Raw genomic sequence first — 27,873 nt, 5'->3', positions numbered from 1 at the left:
AGTTTAATTAAGCTTTGTACAAAGTTAAACTGCTGATGTCTTATGTATGACCTTCTACAAATCTAGCAGTGCTGAATCATGCACATTTGCACTTATACTCTAGTGAAACCCCTGTCATCCTGCTGTACACATTAGTGGCACATGTACATCTAAAGTCTCCTCCATCTACAGCTCTTCTAAATGGGACACCTGCCACTTATTAGACGTCACCTTTCAGCCCTAGTGAGTAGTACCAGAAGAAGGCTATCCAAACTTGCATTTATCAGGCCTTCCCTTTTTTTTTTTTTAAATGCATCAAATATAACCAAGCTTGGCGGGGGTGGGGACTTTATACAAGGCAAACAATATGTTGCATCTAAAATATGTTTCCATGAATGTTTAGTAAATCATGTTTTCACAGAATACCATGAACTTTTGTAAAATCCAGAGTTGGACATTTTGTAAATGTCAACATCCACCTGCAGTTTGTGGTGGATTTTCTACATCTTTCAAAGGTTCTTCTGATTTCGGAGACATTGCATAGCTGCAGGATAGGAAACACTTATGGAATTGATAAATCTTTCTCACAACAGAAGCAACAAAAGGAGACCACTGGATTTACAATTAGCCAAATGTTCCCTGCACTGTGTGTGGAGAAGAGTATGTAAGCGAGATGTTAAGTGGATGTTTCCAGGTATCAGCTGCCACACACTATCCACTCATTTAAATTGGCCCGTTTTGCCATTACTAATTATAAATTTCACTACACTTGCTAATTTATAACAGGCAAAGACATTTATTTGCCTCTTATAAATTAATTGTGTAAGTGAGCATGGAGGTTGTGTACAGCACAGTCTTGTACAGCAAATGACTAGCAGAAAATACATACAGGGCTCTGGTTTAAGGGTTACCAGATACTATAACTACATGTGCATAAGTTTCTCTGTCAAGCCACCAGGGGTCACTAATACCACATTACAAACATTCCACAGCATGGTATGTAACTTTATTCTTCTATCATAATAATTTAAAGTATTTACACACTGCACAGTCACTCTTTTACACAAACATATACTTACTGGTATATCCATGAACCACATCTAGGAAGTTTTGCAAAGACTGACACATTGTGGGGTTTCCAAGCATAAAAATAAAATCTGAAACCTTCTAAAAAAGAGCCATTTGGAGTGTCTGTGAAAACCAGTGTTCCCTCTAAGCGTAAGCTCTCCCCAGAGACCATTCACTAAGCTTCAAAATATCCAGATGTTTGGCATTAAATAAAGCTCTTGGCTAGCGTGGACTTCAAGAACCAACATGTGCAAATAACATTTTCTCAAGAAATCCCACAGCAGGAACAAGAAAACGCTTTCAAGGAAGCACTACGTTTCTGAAATTTTACTTGTCTATGGGGCTCACAATTCACCACTAGTGTATATACAAGTATTTGTGGGACTGGGGGTATGGGAAACTAGCTAGTAGACCTGCATCATTTACCATGTACTTGTACTGGGGCATCAACTCTAGGCTCAGCCACCACAATTTTCACAATACTTTTAAACTCAGTGTACCAAACGGTCTCCCCCCCACCACACACACACACACTATGTTAGAGCAGCAAAACAGGAAAGCTCCCCTCCTCTACCCAATTCTACAGTAGGCCAGAAACCACATTACCTAGAGCAGTTGGAAAACCATTTCCAGCTAACTCAGTCTACACTGGGTGGGCAGGCAGAAAGGATGGGGCAAACTGTCTGAACAGATTAGACAGGGTTCTTGTCTAGTACACAGTTCTGTCTTCCACACTGGCCAGCCAAACCCAGCTAGCTTAACTGGTTTTCAAAATAGCATTCCCAGCTCAATGTAAGCGGCATGTAAATCTTTCACCCATTCCAGTGTCAAGTTAAGTCTCTCTGCCAACAGAGAGTCCCAGCATATGCTAAAAGGAGACCATCCCTAATCTGTCTAGCCCTTCATCATTCCATGCAAAGAGAGGAGCGATTTAACTTCCAATTACCACCTCTCACACTACCCAACGAACAAGCACTTAGTTAAGTTTACTTGCTGAACTCAGAGTAATGAAAGCAAGACTATTCCAGTCTGTTATTCATGTATACACAGCACCCCCCGCCCCCCCCCCCCAAAAAAAAAACAACCCACAACTACCCCCCACCAACCTGCAACAGCAAATTTCAGTGCCTGGGTCTACAGACTGGGGCTCACATTACAGAACTAAAAATAGCCACAAACATTCAGGCTTGGGTCTGGAGCTCAGGCTATGAAGCCTGGAGGTGAGTGGGTTTCAGAGCACTATGGTTTTTAGTGCCATGGAGTGAGCCCCCAAGCCTGAGTCTGTAGACCTGGGCTCTGAGACTCACCGCTGTAGGTTTTAAAATGCAGTGTAGACATACCCCTTGGAATGCTAGTGACTCACTAATCTACACTAAACTGTTTCCAAGGGAAAAACAGAATACAACACTTAGACCGATTAGCAATCATGACCGGGGGGGGGAGGGGGAGAGAGGGAGTGGCACATGTGTGTATTTTTACTCTTGAAAAATCTTTACTAAGTAAGATGTTACCTCTTTCTTGAAATAATTTAAGGCACTAGATTGATTCAGTGACCCAATGGTTGAACTTTATCCCTACCATGCATGAGGACTCTGCTAAAATCCCCCTCTCCCTATATTATGGAAGGGAATTTTAGGTCACTTAGCACCCCTCCAGCTGATTAGATTCAAACTGCAAGCCCCCATTCAGCCCCAGAGAAGGTGGACAGCTGTGACAGGGACTGTTAAGGAAAACTGTGCTTGTGTGGAGTGCGCGCATAGGCAAAATTTCCCAGCATGCTCCTTGACATCCTACAGTGACACAACCAACTTCACTTAACCTAGGCAAATTTAAAAGAATGTCAGGTGCTCTCCTTAAGCCTAGGCAACCAAATGATCCCTCAATTTCAACCCATTCACAGAACAAAACTAACAGTCTTGAGGGAAGGGCAATATTCAAATGCCATGCTATGCAATTAAAACATGTCAAATGAGCTAGAGAACACTTCAAACACCCAAGACTGTTCTACCTACAGCACATTGCTGTATAAATCATAAGCAGACTCTGTTCTGAACGATCCACTTAGAGAGAACAGCAAGTTAGTGTGTTGTATTCACAGTAGAATGACTGGTGGTCTTGGGAAGAAATTAAGGATCGAAAGAAGAGGAACATAGAAAAAGTACTTACATATAAAGTTTGTAAAACTATGTAATACTTAGAGGGAGCACTGGGTGGGGTGTATGTACATGTGTATTATACATATTACCCAGATACACACATAAATATTTGATATATAAAAAATAAAGTGCTTTCTATGAGGTCCCAATGCAGGGACATTATAAAACATTTCACCAACTGCAAAACAAATTGATACAATCAAAGAATATTACATCCAACATACATGTAAAACAGAAACACGATATGTACAATCTGGCGGGTGTCCCAAGACAAACATCCCTTCATATACATGGTATATACAGATATACTCTTAGCTTTACTCAATATATTATGACAATATATATTTTAAAACTTTGTTAGAGACAAAAAACCCTACAAAAACGCAACAAGGATTAAGCACACAAGTCCAAGACTAACGGACAATTTGCTATTCTTGCCCACGTCACCATTTCCACTGTGGGGGAAGATGTGCCAGCGCTCTTTCCTGGGGTGCAGTGCCTCTACGTCCTGCAAAGCACGGTGAGCTGCTGCGGTGAAGTTAGCATCACCAGTGGTGAGCAGATCAAACACACAAGAGTAAAAATAGATGTCCTTCACCAGCATCTTCTCATGGCATTTGGTAGTGGCACTCTCCAGTGTGTACACAGACTGGGGCTGAGCAGAGGCAGCATGTGGAAGAAGCTGCCCCATAACGGGCAAAGGTAAGTGACCACTATCATCAATGCGTTCACTCGAGGGGCAGCCGTTCACACACAGCTGCAGGTCCTGGCTTTCTTCATAAGCCATGGCCAGCTCTTCTGGCATGCGAATGGCCAGCGTTAGGTAACGTCCAACTTGGCGCACAAACACAGTGGTCCCGATGTACCTGGCGTGCATCTCCATGTATCTGCCACTGACTCTCTCCACTATGCGCAAACTCTTGGTGTCACTGTCTCCTCCACTTGTTGTGCCATCTACAAAAGCCGCCGGTAGGTCATCAGTGACTGCCTGGTACACCTTCTGCTCTGTGCAGTCCTGGTATGATTTAAAGATAATAGTTATCTGGAAGAAAACAAGGGAAATTAGAGGGGAAATTCATCTCAAAACCATTATCACCACTGTAGAATGACCAAGGGTTGAATAGCTGCCCATCAAGCCCATGCTGACCATCATTCGTTCCTACAGCAGAGTATATCTAACTGTGCACCCATTCCCAAAACCCTAATACATAGTCTAGCAGAGGGCAACTTAAAATGGAATTCTTAAATTAGCAGGAAATCCACAATAGAGGAGGACAGCAACCAGAAAGAGGCCAAAAAGGGAACAGGCTATATACATCACTGAGAGCCACAGCTCCCTCAACACTTTGGAACTCAGTCTCATGGAGCTGTATGTGCCAAATAATTCCCATGCCACTATCTTCTGTGGTACAACCAGTTTCTCTCCATTGAAAGAGGAGTGTACTCTAATGCAATTAGCAACCAGAGGGTAAGGGGTGCCACTGATTACGTGAACATGGACAGAATATTCACTGTACCCTCTCTAATATATAGCTAACCCTTGCAACAACCTGAAAATGCTGTAGAACGAGCACAGTATTATTTCAGCCATCAATTCAGTAGGCATGCAGTGACTAGCTACTCTTCTGTAATTATTTGACAATCTGCTTTTTGTTATTCAGTGTTTGGATTTAGCCTTTATAAACTGGGAGATTTGACACCTCCAGTCCACTAGCAGCTACAGAACATATGTATTACAGGCAGAAGGGAAATAAAATAGGTGGGCTTATACAAAAATGCACCATTCTGAACAAGATAATAAAAGTGCAGAGCAAACTTTGCTTTATTTAAGAGGTGGCTTGCAAAGCGCACCCAGAAGTTTGTGCCTTTTTATTATGCAAACGAATGGCTTCTTAAATCTAAGACGTTTGTTATTTAAAAATCACACAATAGAAATCAGATCCTCCAGTCTTCACAGAGGGAAGCAAGCAGGTTATGTTATTACATTATTTGTTAGGGTCCCTAGAGCTCTGTAGAGGGCTCTTATTTTTATTTAAATAAATGGCATGTCTGCAGTTTCCTTCCAACAGTGAAGAGGAGAAAAAATACTGAGTTGAACAGTCTAAGGATTTTTTTAAATACAGAAATAAGCAGTATTTTAATATCTGTATGTTCACACTTGACAAACTATATACATCATAAAGCAGGAGAAAAATGACAAACTGCAAAGCAATTTTAAGTACATTGCCAAGAGATTCAAAGTACTCCAAAATGTGTTTGTGAACATTTTCCAGGACTATGAACGTGTTCAGTTTCTAGCAGCCTTTGAATGTTTTAGTTTCAGTTAGCCACCATACTAGTCCACATCAGCTTTTGTTTCTTACCTCTCAGCTTTGAAACACAAGAGTTAAGACTCAAACAGCTGGAGTACAGTCAATCGGAACACCACCTCTCCCTTCTAGGAGGAGGAAGATTAACTTTGTGCCCTTCTTCACTTTCATTTACTAACAGCAAGAAGATTTCCCTTACTATCACTTCCTCTCTCTAGTCCAAACCCTCTTCAAAATACAATATTTAGTTTTAATGTTTCAACTGCCCCAGTTAGTTAGCATTATATTCTCACACATACTGACAGAGCATTCACTATTTTAGTTCCACATGTTGCCACTGGTACTGTCTGACTGAAATTTTCCAATGATTTTTCTTTGCTTTAATCAAGTTATACAGCTGGTCCCAAGCTTGCTGTAGTCAAGCAATCTGTGAAATTCATACGCCTGAGCCACAGCTGAGATTGAAGGATTTTGTTCAAAATCCAGACAATATATGAAGTATTTACTCCCCCTTAGAAAGTCACTGCTTTTGTCTAGTGTAGTGAGCCCACTATTCCACTTTACTTCCAATCTTTTATGTTTAGTTCAGTCCAGCAGCCCAGAAGGGAGATATCCTGGACACTGTCTCCTGAGTAATTTGCTGTGCATCGGATTCCCGTGCCTCAATAAATGAAGCTTCCAGAAAACTGCTTTCATACAATACTGAAAAAACAGTTTAATCTAAGGCCCTGGACACAAATGGCACAGCAATGGTAGTGTTCTTTAGGCACATTCTCAACACTCTGCAAGAGAAGAATGATTTATATCCCAGCTGAAGGAAAATTCTGTGCAAGACTGCCCAGCACCTGAGTGAGTCTGAGGTTAACAGCTCAAATGGCTTTAAAGACAACACAGAACTTGCTTTTCCATAACCACCCACGCTAATTTCCTAACAATCATATCAATAGGCTCCATGACTGACTTAATGCTTCTCTAAGTGCTGAGTAATTTGTCTCTAGTTTCTCAAACCTAAATTTCAATTAGTTGGTCCTGCTTGTGCAGAGGGACACTTTTCCTCATGGTCTTCACCAAGCAGAGAATTTGGATGTGACAGAAGGAAACAAACATTTGTACTCTGCTTCTGGCAAGATACAACAGAAATAAGGAACAGTCCCCAACTGCTCTCATTAGGACTCTGCTTTCTTCATCAAGGGTAAAACGGATACACAGGGAGAGAAAGGCCTCCACACCACTCCAGTCCTGCAATGGTGTTGCACAAGGAGCACAAGCTGAATAGCTATGAAAGGGCAGGGTATATACTCTCTGAGGTCTCCACAATGTCCCCAAACTGGCTAGCAAAGAGATGGCCACTGAAATGTGCTAGGCTTCACACTTAGAGATACAGTGGGCTAGAAGCAGTGTTTAAATTGTGCCAGGTCTTGCCATGGCTGAGCCCTGGCATCTCTAGGCTTGGCAGTTCATAGCCCCAGCACCCCTGGGCTTCCTGCATCAGTTATGAATAAAAAAAATTGCTTGAGTCTCGGCACCTCTCATTACAAATTAAGCACTGGCTAGAATACCCACTTGTGATGGATTTAATACTCCTTACCCAACTTCCTTCCTCTTGATTCTCTGCACCCCACACCTGTAGAGTACTCCATTCCTGGACTTTTGGGGGGGTGGGGGGCAGAGGTGAATTTCACCCTAAATCCCTCCCTCTGCTGCATCAAACTGTATTTTAAAAACAGATGGATATTTAATCATCATTTCAAAATCTTTGCATCTAAGTTTGCCTTTTGTTACTGTGTGCACATATAACACTTGATGCAAGCCAAGTAAACTCCCACACACAGCTGTTGCTCTATTACAGTGTTCAAAGATCAGAAAAAAAAAAGCCAGAAAGGAATTCCAACTGCGGGAAGTACCTTAATGTATTTGCATCTGTATGAAGGAAACACTTTCATAAAGCAAAGTCAGTCTGCCAACCAAGTGTTCTGGGCATGCGTGGTGCTCTCAAAAGTTACTGCAATTATTAGGATGAACCACCCCAAAACAACACTTCCCATTCCCACTCTAAACCAAAAGCTCTAAGCCAGCCTCAGTTACATAAAGGTTATGTACAAAAATCGTAAATTTCTACTCAATGTTTTGGGCTCAAACTTTCCACTGCTTGGTCTCATCTGAAAGACAAATGTGTTTCTGGGATGAGCAAAATCCTCTCCACTTTCAGTTTGCTGAACACACAAAAAAGTTACTTTAAAAAACAAATTCATCTTTTGCATAAAGACCTCATGAAGAGCCAAGTTTTTGAAGGTGAAACTTTCCCAAGCTGCTAGTAAATACAGGAAGATTCTATGGGTTCTCTCAAATACGGAGCAGCTACTGCTTCTCCATCCGTTTACTTATAAAACTATACACCTTTTTATCCATGTTAGCTACAACATTTCAGCCAACATGTTTTAAAAATACTTGCATTATGGGGCTCATCTGGACTAGGATTACAACTACGGTACTGGAGTCAGACTTTAGTTGGAGTGGTTTGGTGCTGCTATTTCACTGCAGCGTTCCACAGCTGTGTACACTTGAATTTTCCACAACTGGAACAAGGAGCTAACATTTTAATCTTTCCCCTTCAAGAGGGAGAGATTTTAATAAGATTACCAGTACTGCAGCTCCTTATTAGGCTTTACTTTAACTCTCTTGCATTCAGCCATCAAAATGTTCTTAAGTACTCGTAACTGTGCAACACCACAGGGAAGCAAAAAGACTTTCACTCATATGACAAAAACCAGGGAAATTCAATGCAGTAACTAATTTTGTAGTTACATTTTCAGCCCAAAAGATAACTGAAGAGCTCCCCTTCCTTAAGAACCCAACTCAGCCATATTAAACATACTAAATTCTCTTCTCAGATTCATAAATTAAAATCACATTTATTTGAAAAGGGAGTGATGCACACAGCAGGGAGCAGAATTGGGGCAATTTTTTGGGGGGTGGGAAGGGAGGGCATGTTAATAGCAGATTGTAAAACAAACAGTATGTGCAACATGAGTGAGTTAGCATTGCTGCTAGAACCTTGGATTTTTTTTTTTTAAGTATCTTAATTTTAGTGTAGTTAGCTCCTCAGCTTGCATTACCAAATGCAAAAATGTTATTTTATACATGAGGTTTTGCAGCTTGTATTGCATCACCTCCTCCATTGTGCATGAGGCATGCAAGCTATTAGCCCAAACAAGTGTTAAGTCATTTTTTAAATCTATATGTAGTATTCACATGCTTACATTAATTCCTGTTTTTCCTCTTAAAAAGAGAACACTATCAAGACTGCAAGTACCAACATTTAAACACCCACCTCCTTCCTTTACTATGTCTGTTTACCACCTCCATGGAATTCCTAGTCATTTCCTCTCTCCCACAATGTCTGGTTTTCTATTCTATATAGATTCTTATACCTCTCTCATTACCAAAGTATCGGAACACCTTCCAGGAGTGCATTAAGCAATGTGACTAATATGGGTTACATATTTGCTATTTCCCCTTCACCTCCCCTCTTTAGGAGTTACAGAAACAGCACATTTCCTATACACACACACACACTCTTCTACCTGGTGTCCTTGGAAACATTTTAGTCTCTGAAAGAGTGAGCCTCAACACAACATCAGTATTGCTTACTTGTTTGTATAAACTAATCCATATACTGCAATAACTCAATTTGGCACATTTGCACTATACCACCCCATTTATTATTGATGGATTGTATTGCTGTGCATTTAAAACATCAATGCCTTTGTTAAACATTTCTCCCTCCAAACTACTCTGGCTCTGTTCATTCACTTTCAGTATTTCATTCCCTGTGATTGTCCCCACCCACAAGAACAAGTAAGAGATATTAAGTACAACCCAGCTCATATATCAGAATGCAACATTAAGGGACCAATCTTTTATGGCTACTGCAGGCAAAACCCCCTACAAAAGTCAAAGTTTTTGCCTGCACAGGCTGTATGGGATTAGGCCAAAAAACCATCATTCTGAATTTAGATATTGCTATAGAATAGTCCAAACTAAGTATTATTTTACAGCATTAAAAATCACAGTGGGAGCCAGGAGGCCAAGTTCTATTGCCAGTTTTGCCACTGGCCTGCTGTGACTTGGACAAGTCACTTAATCTTCTGTACGTGTTCCCTTCCCACCCTTTGCCTATTTAAACCATAAACTCTTTGAGGCAGGGATTGTATCTCACTACACCTTTGCATGCAGACTACTACTACTGGCTCGAAACTCAACTGAGGCCTCCAGATGCTACTGTAATACAAGGAATAATAAATGCTTGCCATCACAGATAAAGCCACAGGATCCCTTGCCTTGAAGAGCTTACATGTGGATTTCAGATCTGTAACAAGATAGCTACACATGTGGAAGAACAAAGTCTACAGCAATAAGAAACTTGTGCAATTATTCTAAGGTGCAGGCATTTTAAATTTATATTTAACATGAAAGTAGCATCACCCTTGTGCCACAAGAAATATTATATACTTTACCACAGAGTTTCCTTTGGTAAGTGATGGCTTGCAAATAAATGTGATCCAGAAACAGTTCTATCTACCTGAGCTATCTATATATCTTAGCAAAAGCTCTGTAGTCAAGCAGACTGCTGAGTATGCCGTTTGAATCAGCAGAAAACACTATTGTGCTTCTTGCATCTTGAAGTTAAGATTTATCATTAGTGTTTAAATCTGCAGTTTGAAGTGCATGATCTATTGGCATCATTGGAAGGAAATGCAGTATCTTGATTTAGTATGGTTCTTTTCCAGTCCACGAAAAGAGACTGGGGTAGGAGCAACGTCTGAAGAGAAATGTAGTCCTACTAATGCACTGGGGTAATTCACCAAGCACTGGTTTAAGAAGTTACAGAACTAAAATTTCAGCAAAGGACCTCATAAAACTAGATAACCTTTAAGCCTGTTAACCCTTGAGCCTGTTAACCCAAGTTTTTATAGCTTCCATGTCTAGGGAGTTCTGACTACCAGAAGACAGGAGGCCAAGAAAGCTGCCCTGTTCTGTACACTCCCCCTGAAACTCTTGTAATAGGCAATGTCGAGACAGGACATTGAACTAGATGAGCCATTGATCTAACCCAGAACAGCAGTTTTATGTTCTTAAGCAATATTAAGCAAATCAAGTAACATAGTCAAGGTTAGCAGGCTCCAAGTTAGACTAACCTAACTTTTCTACCTCCCCCCCCACCCATATCTTTGAAAAAATTATTGTTTTGTGCACTTTCCACACATACTCATCAACAAATACTTCATTTTTATCCCCTCAGAAATAGAAATGATGCAAGGAGCACAATATTCATGAACATTTATAGAGCAGAGCGTGTGGGGGGGGGGGGGGGGGAGGAGGCAAAAAAACAAACAAACAAGAAAAGCCATTTAGTAAGGGAAACCCTGAAGGCTGATAATGTTGACAGAAGTACTCAGTAAGTTTGGTGATGAGATCTCGACCTCACTGCTAACTCTAAGCATGAAATGTTCCTTTCTTGTGAAAGTCCATTTTTCTACGTTATATACAATTGGCAAGGAAACATGCAACTGCTCTTAGCACAGTGAAAGATTCTCTTTTGCTTCTTCCGCTGCTCACGAAACCAGCCTCAGTACCACATCTGACTGCTTCTCCCATAACTAACTTCCTGCTTTTGCCACACCCCCCACTTCTCAAACTGATCCTTAATATGTACTTCTGTGGGGCCTTCAAGAAGTTAAACATTCATTTTTAATGGCTTTCTTGCTCACACTCCATGCTGTGAGCTAGCAGTCGCTTCGTTACCATAGCTGAAAGGAAAGATGGGGTCCCTCAAACAGGGCTCCAGGACAATACCCTTCCACTCCTAAGGAATCGACAGCGTGGGAGCTGGGAACTCACCAGTACATTTTCTCCCTAGATATCCATCCCTCCCTCCCTGCCCCGTGCACAAAGACAAATAACCAAAAAGAAAAGAAAAAAAAGACTGAATGAGCTGAGATTATTCAACACTAGAAGTGGCTCTTCTAGGTTCAGGTTGAAGCACATTTGGGAGGGTACTAGGAAGAAAGTACCTTTCACTGCCAAAGCTTGTGCTTTACCTGTTTGAAGGTAAACAGATGACTTCAGTCTCAAGCAAAGCTGCCAGTCTGACCTTTCACAAGCAATGATTCAGCTAGATTTTAAAGAGCCAGCATGCTCGTTTTTAGCATAGACATACACGGGAACTTCTTTTCATTCAGGATGGAGCTCTTGATCTTAAGCTAATGAACAAAAACCTTTCCAGAAGTCAGAGGCCCAGGTCTACATGAAAGTTGCTCTGGTGACTGCATGTGAGAGTTCATCGAAGTGCACACACAAATGGATATTTGGTGCCTAACAAGCCTTTTACCAAGGTTACTACCCAGTTTGCATGCCTGATTGCTCTAATTACTTGAACAGGCAGGATGCCTCAGACCCTTCCTTTGCACACTATTTTCCCTCTTGAAGGGATCTGCTTTGTTGGCAATTATACAAGATCAAGTTGGAGTTATCAGCTCATACAGTGTTTTGGGTTTTTTTTTTTTTTTTTTTTTTTTTTTTTTTTTTACACTTTACTCCTTTTAGTTATTTCACTCTACAGAGGCAAGTTTTGCCTTTTCTGAAAATAAAAACTGAGTTCATCCTGACTTCAGACACTAACACCACTGCAAGAAGCACAAAAAGGTCAATATTATTCTACATGGCTGAAAATCTCATGGTCCTTCTTAGAATGACAATAGAATGATAATAATAATAATATGTTCTCATTCCAGTTAATTATTCAAAGGGGAGTAGCAGAGCAAGTTCAGTACAGTGGAAGTTCTTCCTGCAAAACAGAAGCCAGGCTGCAAAATATATGCAAGACAGACCAACCACTTAACCTATGTAGGGGCACAGATGGGACTGTGCTTCTACACCATTCTTTTCTGCTGCTCAGAGGGGCTTGGAGACAAAGTATTGGTGAGAGGAGAGTAGATGCATTACTGGCATCTAGGCCACTCGCTGAAAGGATGTGGTAAGTAAACCTTTCCTCCCCTAGAATAAAAAAAGTCACTATAAAAAGTAGAGTCTTCCTTTTAAGGTACTTATAAGGCTCCTGCAATCTTTAATATATTTATGCTCCCTGCCCTTTGTGAGGGAGGGAAGTACGATTTATACACATTTTACCAATGGGGAACAGAGATATAGAGAGGATAAGTGATGTGCCCAAGGCCACACAGAAGTCCATAACGAAGCAGAGTCTTGGGCCCAAGTCTTTGAGTCCTATGCTAGTGCCCTAGCCCACTGGACTATCCTTCCTCCTCCATCTGAAAGACACTGGGTTCCCACACTGATGTGCACAGTATAAATCAAGACTAGGTATGAAAGAAAGCAAAATGACATGTCCCAACTATTCCCATCTTGGTTACAGACTACGCAATGCCTCTAATTTAATTAATTCTAAAGAAAAAGGTTTCCTTGCTGTCTGCATCATGAAAAGCAATAAAATAAAAACCTAAAAAACTGAAACTGCCAACAGCACCAAGTGTATAAGCACACTCCTTCCACCCTTAGGAAATAGCCTTCACGTAAGGAATGACAGGAACAGTGAGCCCCAGGCTCTTTTATTCCATGCCACAGAGAAGTGAGAGGCAAGAAAAGCAGGGGGAGCCCCCGCCCCCAATTAAAAATGGCATAAGGATGCCACCCCAGCAGGTTCTGTCTCCCTCTGTTGCCGTTAGGGTTCTGGAGTTTTTATGGGTGGGAAAAGAGGAAGCAAAGCATTATACATGCCATGATCTCCTAAACTGCAGAGAGATTTCCCCGAGTAAGTCTGTAAGCTAGCTATGGCTTATCAAGCTACACATCTCTCTACCTGCCTGTCAAGGTGGAGGGAAAGTGGGGTAAGTGGACACAACCAATAGCAGTATGGCTCTTGAGGGAGCCATGCTACCAAGGGGGAGTCCAGGTAGAATCTATCAAATAGACCAATCATTGCCCTAGATCCACTGTAATCCTATGTAATGCCCCAAACCCTTCTCATCTCAAGAAAAGTACGCAGAGGAAACTACAAGGTGAGCATCCATTTCCTCCTGTCATTGGTTTCCCCCTGGAATGGGTCAAGCAGTTCATTATCAGGTAGCATTTGATCCAAAATTCAGAATGTTGTTGAAAACAAACTTCTGCAAAACTGAAAGCCGATAGGGAAAGAAAGATTCTTCTCCCCCCACCCCCGATCTCCCCTTCTTCTTTCTTTATTAAAAACCCACAACATTCCTCTGGACTGTTTGCAATCCAAAACACTGCATGACTGCTAGCATATGCAGTCCTGAAAGTAAGGTTGATGAGAAACTGATTAGCTTATTTTCATGCTCTAAGCTGAGAGAAATACAGCAAATAAACTGTAACTAGTGAAAGGTTAGATTCAAAGTGAATTTCTGAAACCTAAGTAATCAGCAACACCAGTAATTAGTTTTAAAATTCAACTAAGTAATACTCGCTATGAGGAGAGTCAAATTCTGCCACGAAGTGGTGGAAGCTCCTTGGAAACTAAATGGAACAAGACAATAGAAAATATATTGTAGGGATCAATCCTGCACTGACAAGATAACTTAAGAGGCCTTTTTCTCTCACTTATAGGAGTCTGTGCTTAGTAAATAAATCTAGGGCTCAGAAAGATGCATTAGTTCACAACATATATCTTGCAATGCTTTCAGTGCAGTAGATACACATCCTCCAGCTCCCACAAAAAGGTGTTCTGATAAAAGTGTGATTGCCTGGCAAAGAAAGAAAAACCTCAAGTATTGCACAGCATCTATCACTGGTGCCAATAAACCACTTTCAAACATTCTAAAATGAACGCCTTCTTGCAGGCTCCTTATTAACTACTTCTGCATATTAAACATCCCTGTGGATGCTGAGGTGAATTCTTAGGTCAGATTTTAACATTAACATACTTATTATAAAGAGAAAGTGTCAAACAGCACTCCTCCAGAGGGCTTGTGGAGCAGGAGGAGAATACTGCTTCCCTGGCTTTACACCGGAAGTAATACAAGAACTATATGCTTAGAAATGAACAAGTTCCTCCATCCCAGCAGGCTACTGAAATTTACCCTCTCACATTACTTTTACATGTTATTTTAACACATAGCTTCACCTGGGCTATACACACAGCTGTACACACACATAGGCATTCTCTCCTCCTTCCATCCCTACCAAGAGAACCTCCCTCTTGTTTTCTACAGCTGCCTAGCAAAACTTAGTATGAAAAAGTATTTTGTATTCTATTAAATATTTTCCCTTCTTGTATTCCTATGTTTAAGTGTCTTGAAGAATCAGCTTCAGTAAGCATTTTCTTTAAAAAAAAAAAGCTGCAAGTCTATCTTGAGAGGCAGATTATGGAAAGTATGTCTCTTTCAAGGCTTATTTGGGGATACAGATTGTGCTTCGACATGAGGGTTCATTAAATGCATCCCAGGTTTTGAATTTTTAGTAGTCAGTCTAGCACTGGTTCTCTTACATAACTCCACTACTGTCCAACCCAGAGATTTCATCTCCCCGCAGTAGTGTCAGCATTAGATGCCATCACAGAACTGAACAGTGACCCAGGAATTGACAGCAAGGCTACTCTTCATTTATCATCATTACAGCATAGTTGCCTTGGGGTTAAATTTGCAGATCCTGATATAGTTCTATACCTAGCGACTGCAATGAGAACACCCCAAGACTAGCCTATGGGTGGTGGTATCTGGGCAGGGTAAGCAGAGCTTAAATGTTAAGGTACTTTCCCCCAGCTTGTGCCTTAAATGGTTATCATACCACCACTGTATGTCATTTCCATGAGGAACCACTGTGCTACTAAAGGCAGTCACCTTGCTTTTTCTTTTTTTTTGATTTCTAAAGATAGCTTTTTTCTGATATCACCCCCTTTTAAACAGTTTATTCTGTAGTTAAAAAAATACAAAGATATTTTTGCTCCTATGCTGCCTTTAATGATCTAAGATCATCGTCAAACATGCCCATGCCAATCCCTCTCTTGGCACACACCTGCTTTCAGCCTTTTCACTTGTTTCCCTTTCAGCTTTTCTGTTCTTGTTACTGGTAAGCACCCTTTGGGGTGGGGGTCAGGGCATGCACCAGCAACAACAGTGAAACTGACAATACAACATTTCAAATGCACAGATATTTCCCCATATCACACTGCCAGTTTTAGCAACAGCCACCTTAAGGGTCACTTGTAATAAAGTTCAGATAAGTGAGATTTTCAAAGTGCTGCTCTTTGAATTTTCATGGAATTCATCAGGCCATTTCAGTTACCATTTGGTCTCTCAAGACTGCTGCATTTTGCGCATCTTCGTCCTTTCACATGTACTCTATAGTTCTTTTCTCCTCTGTCTCAGCTCAGAGCTCTCTATTCCTATGTACCTTTCCATTTGCACCAGTCTTGGGGGTAGGGGTGGGACAGCATTGGAGGCTTGACTCTATTATATCTTGCAGTTTTGTAGATTAACGCAAAGCGGCTAGAACTGTCACCCCCGCCTACACCTCAAAGAATTGCAGTTTACATCCAGTTTCACCCATGGCTAATTTAAATGTTTCTCTCTGATCTCAAACATTTTTGATGAGGCAGGGGTGGTTCCTTCATTAAAATTTTTTTAAAAAAAGGTTCTTTTGTTTAGAGAGGCTTTCTGGAGCATCTATGCATCAAGAAACTACTGCCCAAAAGACCTCCACCCCAGAAGTCTAAAACTAGGAGTATTAAATGATTTAGTCTGTGTTGTATTTTTGTTCTTTGCTTCAAGCTTCAAATTCCACTCACAACACTGAGGGGGTGGCCAGCAAGAGAGAAAAGAGAGAACAATCCATACCTTATTTGTAGCAGTAGCACTGGATCCTGGCACCAGAGGCACATTTGTCACTTGCACTGATAAGTAGTTATTGTCTATGAGAGGCCAGGCACCTTCCACTTTGCATGTCTGAAAGTGATCCTTAAAAGTCCTAAGGTGAGGATCACCAAACAAACCACAAAAGAGGTAAGTAGGAGGAGTTTGCTCCCCTCCCCGAAGTTCTCTGGCTCCTCTGCGGCCACTGTAACTACAGGGGTCGTGGGTAACTTCAGGGTTAGTAGAAGATGTTGGCCCATCCTTGGAGCAGTTTCTCTGGCTCATGAGGTCGCTGATCCCTAGCACAGCAGAATGGTAAACTAGGTTTCCACGACAGACTTTGGAATTGCGATAGGTGCAGGCAGAATATGCCCGCAGGGCTTTGCAGAACTCCAAATCAAAACCATCAAGAGCAGAGTTTAGATGCGAAGTTAATGACACAAAGTCTGTGGTGCACTTTTGGATTCGACATGGTGTTTGCAGCTGGCAGTTACCTAAGCACAAGAATAAAAGGGAGAGATAGATCAAACATTTTAGAGCGCAATTCATTTTTCCCCCCTGAACACTACAGACAATAGCCTTTAGGTTACTCATCAGAGAATTTCTCTCATTGGGAAATTTTTTTGCCATATTGTTTAAAAGAAAAAAGTTTAGAAAACTAAGTAGCAGTATAGATTGCCTCTCTCAAAAGGCTGAGGTGACCTACAGGTGACTTAGTTTCCATGAAAACAATGGCAGGTAGTTGATTTGAAAACATTATATCCTGCCAAATACAAACCCAGTGTTTCTTCTCCAGATTCTATCAAGATGATATTGCAAACCCATGCTTCAATTAATCACTTAGTTGATAATTATATCTCCATTAGTCTTCTAATGTTTTTCATGACAAATTAGTTAAAGGTTTTAGTTTGTTGGTAAACCATATTCCTGACAAGAAAGGTGATTTTGCTATAAATTTAAACATACAGATTAAGTCTTCTACTGTAGCAAATGACCCACGTGGTGCAGAGATCACAGTTACACCCTCCTCAAGAAGGGAAAAAAAGGCAGGCCATAAACTCAGTTTACTTTCATTCTTGGGCACTGCCACAGCTAGTGCTTCAGTAGTCATTTTCTTTATACCAATGAAAAAACCCTTTACACTACACTTTAAAACTACAGTTAAGGTTTTGTCAACTGTGGAAACCAAGCATTGCAATAGCACCTTATAACTTGGGATACGGAGGGCGTGTGTGGGTGGAAACAGAAGTAGATCATGAAATACAGGTGGCAGACTTACATTTCAGTTCATATAAACAACCGACTAGTTTCACAGGGTGCCATGATCACCTGGCTTCTGAAGAGGAAGTATAACTACAATCCTGGCAAGTAACTGCTTCCCCTAACCCTCCGTTTCCCTGCCCATTCAGCCCTTAATGTCATGCTTTCAAATCCTCTAACCTTACTCTGCACACACTTACCACAGAACAACTCCTGGGGGAGTGGAAAACAAGACAAAGAACTGCATGTAGTACTGAAGGAGGTATGAATGCAGACAGATTTCATTGCAATTAGAAGCAGAAAACGTGGTTCTGTATATAATATACACCATACTGTACTGCAGAAAACATCCAACCACATTTATTTGAAGCAATAAAATTGGAACATTCTTACAATACCTATTTTTAAAATTGCACTGAGTGGGGAACTTAATCAGCTATTCAATGCCAGGTGAAGAGGACTTGGGCAAGAAAAACAAATAGGTATTCCATCTGAACGCCTTGTGTCCACTAACTGGAAACCAACTTTCAAGAGAGACATCTTTGGTGCAACACTTGCCTAGCTACACATAGATCTATTTAAAAAAATATTACTTTAGGTGCTTTACTTTAGTAATCTACATACCATTTTATTTTTATATTCTGGTGTCATCTATAGCATACTGAGCGCTGTGACCATACTCTCTGCCCTAAAGAATTCACAATCTAGGAAGAATCAAGGGTGATTTACATATGATATATGCAACACACTAGGATTTAGAAAAGACAAGTGAAAAACGTCTATTTACTTAACATCCAGGAGGAGAGAAGGGTGTAAAGAAGGGAAAAGATTAGGAAGGGGAAAGTTAGATTAATACTTATTGATATCGTATAGATTACCCAGTTTTGGTAATCTTTTACTGAATACTGTGTTATGAATCTTGTTAAAAAAACAAGAGCTATAGGCTTATATCCAGCATTTAGATACTCCTACCTACCACCAAATTTTAGCAGGAAGGTATAAGTGCTTTCAAGATGAAAATGCCTTTAATGAACACTCAAGCTTTTCATAAGCTAACATTCCTGTCTAGGGAAACTTAAGAAGAAACATCTGAAATATTATTTCACCTTCCTTACACCCAAAAATAAATTTCCTTCCAACTCTGAAGTGTGGAACTGGATAAATTTCCTATTAAAAAACAATGTTAGTTTAAATACCCTACACTCCAGTTATATTAAGCTTACCTCTAGCCTAGAGTATTAAAAGTTTTAAACAGTAAAAATAAAGTAAAAGGAATGTCTCTTCTAATTCAAACTAGAAAAATCCCTAAGTTGTCCCGCTACTACCCATGCACTACTTTAAACCCTACTCCAGAGAACAAGAGTTTTAAAAGTCATATTTACACTGGAAAGAAAGCAAAGAACTGAAGACAAACATTATGGCTAAAGGAACTTAGTAACATATAGTTTAGGACTTCACACAATAGCTAGTTGTCCAAGCATCAACAGCTTCCCATTAAAAACATGTTCTGGCTATTCGTTCTTTTTATGAGCAATAAAATTCAGCTGTGTATAAATTTGTTTGAAATTATAAAATATGAGGATTAAGGAGAGTGTGGAAATATTTATGAAAATAATATGTGCATGCTCAGGGGAGTGAGGGAGAAAAGGTATTGTATTTTTGCCATTTTAAATAGCCTTTCCACACCCACTGAACCTTCTTTATACCTATTCTCACTTTTTGCTTGTTCCCCTAGGTTTCAGAGTGAGCAGGGGTTGGTGGTCTTCAAAATTCTAATTAAAAAGTGTTCTTAAACCACATACAAGACACAAGGTGGTGAGGGAGAAAGCAAGCCCTTAAGTAATTTTAACTCTGTTTGTTATTTGATATTCTAAAGAGAGATGGGAGAGAAAATGGGATAATTAGTTTCATCACCTAACCTATGATGACCCTCCTTTAGAACGACTAACTCTCGTACACCCAGAAATATCCAGTCTTCATGAATTTATAATGACAGTGCACACTTCGCCTGTTATTGGTGAACCCTGTCATGATGCCAAGACAGTGCAGATTAAAAAAGAGGCTCAATATACACATTTTATACATTCTTATTGTTATAAGAACATGGCTCACAAAAGTGTCATTAATGTAAGGTAAACTATCATGGTGATGAGGCAAGTGACATGGGAGCAGTAATAAAAGCATGTCTGCCCACCCGCAAAACTACACTTGGCTAAGAAGTGTAAGCTTTTGAAATAAGCAGAAATCATTTCATTTCAAAAGCAGTGCTCTGAGAGGATCATCATTGCCAGGAGGTACAGTCAGAAAGTGACTTTATTAAATCTGAAGGATTCTGTCCTGCAAACACTTATGCATGTGAATAATTCAACTAAAATTATAGATATTTTGGAGGAATTACTACCTAAAGAGAACATTCTTTCACAGAAGAAAGCCATCACTCTAGCAAATTTCTGGTTGAAAACGATATAGACTTTAATGAGGATACTTTTTGGAATGTTACATTTTCCAACTTTTCTTAAGATAGTTCTATTTTGTTAAAAGAACAACTTGCCTAACTTCTCAGCTAAATGCCACCAGTTAACCACTGGTGGACTAGTATATAGATTAATTTTATCACGGACTTCTACATAACCTCCAATCATTTGCCTGGGACTTTTGCTAAAATATTATTAGTAGAATATGGCTGGCTTTTCACTCTGTATTATTTAAGGGGCAGTTCAAATGAACAGGGCATATCACTTTTGCCCATCACTCTAGTATAGAATTATTTAGGTATCTAAAAATAAGTAATATAATTTTATCACAAATAATGAGAGATACAAGTGGTCAAAGACCTACTAAGATTTTTCTAAGAGACATTCCTGAAGAGATCTGATAAGTTTGCGCCTCGTTCTCTAAAATGATTAAAAAAATAACACTGAAACAATTTAAAAGCCACATGTGGCTTTCTATTTGTTCTGATTCTCATTAAAGCAGCCTCTCCACATACACAGGGAAAAAAGATCAAGTTCTCTTCTACATATGAATTCTAAAAACTTTTTAATCTAAAGAAGATTTCAAATACAGATCTCTGCTTCTTAAGGATTGTCACTCTAGGGCCTGCTTTATAGGGCTGATCTTTAATTTCTATGTTTTTCTAACTCTAAAACAGTAAAAAAGTAATTCTATGATTTCAATTCATTAATATGAATGTGTATTTTAGAGAACAAAGACAGATTCAGTGACGTTTACTTTTCTGACTCTCTTACACAATGTGCATTTTTCCATGTAACACCTTCTTGCAACGGGCTTCAGTTATCGTCTCTTAGCTATAGAGAATGTATAACTTTAAACCATATTTATTCCCATGAACAACTGAAAATCTTGTTTCTATATCTTCATCATCAATTTCAGATTTAGGAGATTAAAATGAGTTTTTAACAGGATAAACTTTACTCCACCTCCAGCCTGAAGAACTTTACTTTTCCTCCTCCCTTACTCCACACATCAGAACATTTCTCGGCAGAGGAATGTAACTCCCCTAAGAAATATTTTAGAAGAAACATAAACCCTGAAGGAAACTGTACATCACAAATGAGACGGATGGCACACAGCTGATGGGCATTATTAACCCTACAGACCCAAACAGACTAACCAGTCTGATCAAGTTTTACAACAGAAGGGCAAACCACCATGAAACTATCACTCAGTATTAAGGGGCGATTTTAGAAACTTTAAAAAAAAAAATCAATCTAGACCGGTAGAGAAAATTAAAGCCATTTCATTAAGAGCTTGTTTCCCCTCCCACCATCCCCCAATTCCAGCTGCAGGGAACAGAAGAAAAGCACAAGGTTCCCTCTCTCTCCCCACAGAGGAGGCGGTGGTGCAAAGAGAAACCTGATCTCAGCCCTGACTTTCAGTAAACATCACCGCAGTGAGCAATAAAGCCCCGTGGGTCTAAAGCTCACACAGCAGCACCCCCCTTCCCCAAACGGAGACAGCTCCCCTCCCTCCAGCGATCGCTAGGCAGGTTGGGGAGCGGGGGTTTCCCGGCGGTTTATGTCCTGGGGGGGGGGGAGAGCAGTCAGACTCCCCCGGACGCCGATCAAGCAGGGGCTTCGCTACCCTTTTAAGGCTACTCCCGCCCCCCAAACAAAGCGACTCCCCATCCCAGCCCAGTAACGACTGGTCACGAGAGACAGCAGCAGGCCGGGGGCACAGGTAACGTGCCAGCCAGACAACGGGCCCCCGCATGCGAGCTCCGCCCCGGCGAGGAGCTCTGGCGGGGCACGGGGCGTGCCGGCTGCCCGGCTGCTAGCCCCAGCCAGGCGGGGAGGGAGCGCTGCTGCCCACGGCAAGCAGCGGCGGCGGCGGTACCTGTGCGCAGCAGCAGCCCGACGTTGAAGAGGAGAAACAGGGCGGCCGGCTGCGGCGGGTGCAGCCGGCGGCGGCGTTGCTCAGCCCCGGCGGCGGCGCAGGAAGGTGCTGCTCTCCCCATGCCCGTCCATGCAGGTCTGCGGGGCGACGGCGGCGGGACGGGGCTGCTGCATGGGCAGGCGAGCCGGCCTCCTGGCTTCCTCCTCTTCCTCCTTCAGCCCCACGGCGGGGAGAGGCCGTCAGCAGACCAGGCGGGAGCGGGCGCCGCCGGGCAACGCAGCATTGCGGGGAGAGACACAAACACAAAGAGTGAGGCTCGCCCCCCACCCCCGGGACGCGCGGAGCTCTCGGGCTCGGGCTCGGCCTGCGCCTCTCCCGCACCGCTCCCCCGCCCAGCCAATCAGTCTATCTCAGCTCCGCACGGGCCCACCCCGCCTGCCCGGCTCCCATTGGCTCGCCGCGCCCGTCCAACAAGCCTGACGCGAGCCTCATAGGAGCCCCACCCTTCCTTCCTTCCTTCCCTCCCGCCCCGCCTCCGCCAAGCCCCCTCCTCCCCGAAGGGAGTTGGGTGGACTGCGGAGGAGGCTTGGAAGTGATTTGCTGACGGGTCTCCACCCTGCTTTCTCCGCCTCCTGGGCTTATCGTTTTCCTGCTGTGGATTCAAGAAGCGCACGGCAGCCCCCGTGGGAGCGAAAAGTGCGAAGAGAGCTTTTCTTCTGCCTGCTTCCCGCTCGGGGGCTGGGATCTCTCGCCTTGCCTGGGTCGCTTTCTTGTGCTGAGACACCTCCCTTCCTTCCTGATGAGGGACCTGGTCCCCTAGCCACTCTAGTGCTCTGCCCCCTAAACCCTTTCGTGCTGGGAGCCCTGACTCGCAAAACGCTGCTTTCTGACGCATACAAATTCAGTCCAGTCTCTAAATGAGGAATCTCGCTGGCCCTGCGTTGTATCATCTAAGAAAGTGCCTTCCAAAACCATATGATTCTGATGTATTCATCTTCGCTGCAGCCAATCACATCCCCGGGACCGCTGCGCCAAGCATTCCGATTTGGAACGTTGGGTTTGCCAGCGTTCCTAATCGGAATGCAGGCGCAGCGGTGCTGGGGTTGTGATTGGCTGCGGAGGGTATCAATGGAGTCTTGGAGGACTCCGCCCGAGGGAATGACTTCACCTTCTTGACCATGGCTTTAGCTAGTTTCCGATGACTGTCTATCCTTAAATTAATATCGAAACACTTTATCAGCCTGGAGTGACAGACGCCTTGCATCCGCATGCTGTGGTTAAACAAGCAGGTCGGACTCGTGAACTTTGAGTTTACTCTAGACTGGGCGAATTTTAACATCTTGGTTATTTTAGGAGAACTTAGATTTTAGCGACATCGCTAAGAACTAAGTATAAGGAATTTCACAGTTGTAACGCTGCTAATTTGCGTGCAGTTGCTGTAGCCTGTAGGCGAACTGCTGACTGGCTCCCATGCGCTCAAGTAGGCCCCTGATTATGTAGAGGAAAGTCAGACAAGGAGACGGAAGAAGGGGAAATACACACAAACTACAGGGGGGAATTGTTGTTATCGGTAGGTGTGAAGTGAAATCTGATCTTCATGAATTGCTTTACCACGTGAATCCACTTTCTCTTCTTTCATTAGCACAAACATTTCTCCAAGAACTGCTCTGTGTTGAAGAGTTAGCATACCGAGCAAAATTTTGTAATTGCTGCTCGTGCTTATAATAATAAAGAAATTAAATAATGATTTAAAAAAAAAATCCTAGCAGGCCTATCCATTAGGCTGCATATAATGAAGGATATTTGTATGGGTGCTGCAGCCTCTGTCTTGAAGCAGTTTCCATTATATACAGGGTTTATAGTTTATTTCAGTGGCTCTCAGCACCCCCACTATAAAAATTGTTCCAGCACCCCTGGGTGTTTGGTCTGAAGTTTGCAGTGATCAGATCCACAGCAATTCCCTCACCTTTTCTTAAGTTGTACTGAAATTTGTTTGGCCATGGTGATACACTTTCCCGCTCCCCATATCTCCACCCCAACCAAAGGCACACAAAAATAAATTAACAAAAAAAAAAAGTTTATAAACAGTCATTTCTTGGACTAATCCATTCATCTGTTTATACACACACACACACAACTTACATGGTAGTTTGTAGGTCTGTACAAACTACTGTGTAAGTATAAAGAAAAGGAGGACTTGTGGCACCTGAGAGGCTAACAAATTTATTTTGAGTATAAGCTTTCCTGAGCTACACCTCACTTCATCGGATGCTGTAGCTCACAAAAGCTTATGCTCAAATAAATTTGTTAGTCTCTCAGGTGCCACAAGTCCTCCTTTTCTTTTTGCGGATACAGACTAACACGGCTGCTACTCTGAAATGTGTAAATATAGTAACTTTTTCATGTCTATTTGCTATGAATTAGGAAGACTGCCGTAGTTAACTTTTATCAAGCGAGCCTAATTATATATTAAACTACATTATGTTTACAGTGTCCTTTCCCACTGCTATGTCCTGTAGTTGTGCCCATTAAAAAGATCTGATTAACCCTAAGGCACAATTCAAATTTTGCATTTCACATCCACAATATCATCATAAAAAGAAAAGGAGTACTTGTGGCACCTTAGAGACTAACCAATTTATTTGAGCATGAGCTTTCGTGAGCTACAGCTCACTTGCATCCGATGAAGTGAGCTGTAGCTCACGAAAGCTCATGCTCAAATAAATTGGTTAGTCTCTAAGGTGCCACAAGTACTCCTTTTCTTTTTGTGAATACAGACTAACAGGGCTGTTACTCTAAATATCATCATAATGGCACCAGTATTGCACATAGGAATGATTTGTTCTATACACTAGTCGGACATTAACCATTGCCTTTGGAGCAATTTTGATATCAGATGTTGTACACAATTATGCTTTGCGATTTTCTTTTTAGTTAAAAAAAAATCAACAAAACATACGACTTAAGTGGACAAAAATCAAAAATTTCAAAGGTAGATCTTTCACTCCATCCTTAACTTCTCCCATTTGGTGGTCCATTAAAGAAACATAGAAGGCTAGTTCTGCAGATTTCTGCGCCAAGAAAACTCAAAGTGACTTGGTTTTCTTGCTTGTGTTGACTTTTTTGAGTTACCGTTTTAATGTACATTTTTTTCTTAAGTTATTTATCGGGCTTAAAATCAGATTCTGAAATCCCTATTGAAGCAACATTCTCATTGAAGTCAGTGGGAGGCTTTGCCTATGAGGACTTCTGGTTTGTTCCAATTCTTTTGCTGAGCTCGTATGTTCTGTTCTGTGAGCGGCTCTTTGACAATAGAGGGCGCTCTTGAGTTACTCCAAATATTTGAATCATGAAATGTAACTATGTTCATTGAAAGGAGAAACTACATTTTTGATCTGAGGTGCTTTATGTTCAACTGCAAATTTTGTCAAGCCTGAGATTCAGATACCTAGTATTTGCATTTTTAGTATTATAAAAATCTGTAGTCCTCCAGCGGAAGACGATGTTACTTTTTAAAGTTACACTGCAAGATTGTTCCCAGTCTGAAGTGTCAGGATATTAAATGAGCTGTGATATTGGCATGGAAAGGTCACCGTTAGTGTGCGCTGTGCTTCCGAATGAAAGTTAATTACTAATTAATTGAAATCCACACAAACTTTTTATTTTTATAAACAGTATCAGATTTGTCTGCATGGATTTTTGAGGTTTACATTTAATGTTATAACCCATGAAAGTAAAGATCACCAAAACGAGGGTCCCAGCTGTGAGCTGAAAATGTAAAACAAGAAAATAAATCAAGATTTTTAAAAGGCTCGGGTGTTTCTTTCTCGCTTTCTTTTACCCCTAGGAAAAAAGGAAACAAATAGCAAAACAAGCAGTGACCCAGCAAAAAGAGAAATTAAATGAACGTGTAACTGGGTAAAAGTCAACCACATGCAAGAAGCATTACTGTATTTTAAACAAGCTGTGGTTTATTTTCCAAAAGGTAGGATATGTGTGATGCCTTAACGGTTCCCCTGTTGATATAATCTCCGTTTCCAGAAATACAACACAAATATCCTCTTGGATATGCTGCTTATTACATTGGTGTGTGTGTGGAGGAAGAATAGCTGGGAATCAAACCTGGGGTTTCAATTTGCAAAACACGTCATTATATTCCCCACTATTCTTTCTTTGCCCGTGTAAGGAAGGCAGAAGTATCAGCAATAAGTACTTAATAAATCGACTTCTAAATATTTTTGTACTTACATCATATTTATCCCTTAGGGTGTTGCGCGGATCGCTGGAATCAACGCTGCATCCTGTTCTCCTAGAGGATGGGATACTTTGCAAATTAGGACCTGTATATTAGATAATTTAAAACGTTATGTCCGTCTTCTGAAGGCCTAGGAAGCGTTCATTTCTTGGACCTAGACACTATATTGACGTGGTCCTGGACTTTGCAGACACTGACTAAAGCCTGGAAGTAGCAGGTGCAGAAAGCATTTGGAAACCCCCTGCCAGAACCGGGGAGGTAATGCTCTTCCTGCCCATTTATATCAGGAAACCAGCACAAGCTTCCCTCCGAAACAAAATTAACCTCTCATTAGCCAGAAACTCCCAAGAAAGCTTTAAAACCTTTGCAATCTCCATCTAAAGTGTTTAGGACTCCCCCGCCCTCTTCCAGGCAATAGAATTACTGCCATCGGTTACACTTTGGTTTTCCTAACGCAGCCTGAGTTTGCATTTAGCTGCCATGAGACTGACAAGCAGAGAAACTGTCAGTGCAAAAAAGGAAGCACACCAGCCACTTCTTCCTTCTTTAGGGCTCCTACAGAGCTTCCTGAAGTGAAGCCCAGCACTGTTTGGAAGACAGAAATACACTCTCTCACTCACGGACTAGCTTTTGGATCCTTTGGAGCAAGTTCCCATTAATGCCCCCTGGACCTTGTGCCCTTTCTTCCTCTAAATGCTAATAACTGACCCTTCGTTGTGCTCGTTGTCAGCTAAAAAGTGAAAACTACGTAGACCAGCGCTGCAGACCTATGTAGTATCCTTGAAACGCTCCAGGGTTACATCAGTTGAAAACAATGTAGAGCAAGAGGTGTTTATTTTATCTGATGCAATTTGTAATTTGCAAACACATAAGTGATTTCAGATGTCCGGCTGGATTGTTTAGCGTGTTTTCCTTCCTTCCCACATACGGCTCCTTCGAAAACTAAAGACAGGTGGATTGACGACACACACAAAACCCCGAGCCCCGACTCCAGCAAAACAACTCACCACAAACATCCCCGTGTCTTCATCCCTGACGCTTGCCAGCTGGAACAATAGCAGCAAGAGCGCACCGAGTCATTCGGCTCTTTCGCAGAGCTAGAGGGCAGGGGCAACGGCGCAGCCCCTTTCCCCTTGGAAGATGGGACTCGTAATGACACCTCCGCCAGCGATCGGCTTCATCTGGCGCGCGAGCGCACGCCCCCACCGCCGCGGAGTGACTGTCTGTCTCTCTCTCCCTGGCACCGGCACAAAGGGAGGGGATGTGCCTTTAATGACAGCGGGATCTTTCCGCCACCTATAGAAAACAAATGAGGGGGGAGGGGGAAGCGAGGGCGAGCGCACAATAATTCCCTTCTCCCGCCTGGGAAACGGCTCCCTCCCCAAGGAAGACAGCACAGTGTCTCCGCCTCCTCAAGTCCCCAGCCCCCTGCCAGGGGCTCCTGCCACCGCTGGGATGTACCTGCACATCTGGATGATCAGCTGGGCATGGCCGCGCCAGCCCTTCCCATTCGAGGCTTTGCACAAAGGAGCCTTTTACTGGCCCACGTAGCACTGCCTCAATGTACGCTGCCTGCCTCTTACAACCCCCTCACACTTGTTCACGAC

General features: G+C 42.0%; 1 protein-coding gene across 2 annotated transcripts; it reads right to left on the bottom strand.

Annotated features, from left to right (window-relative positions):
- Positions 1–963: 963 nt before the first annotated feature.
- On the bottom strand, positions 964–27,873 carry RGMB (repulsive guidance molecule BMP co-receptor b). 2 transcript variants are annotated; one of them, XM_048850369.2, is made up of 6 exons: positions 27,728–27,873; positions 27,274–27,562; positions 26,260–26,351; positions 22,012–22,223; positions 16,381–16,889; positions 964–4,245 (listed from the first exon to the last, which is right to left on the bottom strand). In XM_048850369.2, exons 3-6 carry the CDS (start codon positions 26,262–26,264, stop codon positions 3,577–3,579), a joined length of 1,395 nt encoding a protein of 464 aa, XP_048706326.1. In that variant the 5' UTR covers positions 26,265–26,351; positions 27,274–27,562; positions 27,728–27,873; the 3' UTR covers positions 964–3,576. The 2 variants fall into 2 exon arrangements, with proteins under 2 accessions (XP_048706326.1, XP_048706327.1); XM_048850370.2 differs by having other exon boundaries at positions 26,260–26,320; positions 27,274–27,859.

Source organism: Caretta caretta, chromosome 5 (genome assembly GCF_965140235.1).
Source record: "Caretta caretta isolate rCarCar2 chromosome 5, rCarCar1.hap1, whole genome shotgun sequence".
NCBI classification, from domain to species: domain Eukaryota; kingdom Metazoa; phylum Chordata; order Testudines; family Cheloniidae; genus Caretta; species Caretta caretta.
The sequence above is the reverse complement of the archived record's forward strand: the minus strand, read 5'-3'. Positions and strand labels throughout refer to the sequence as shown.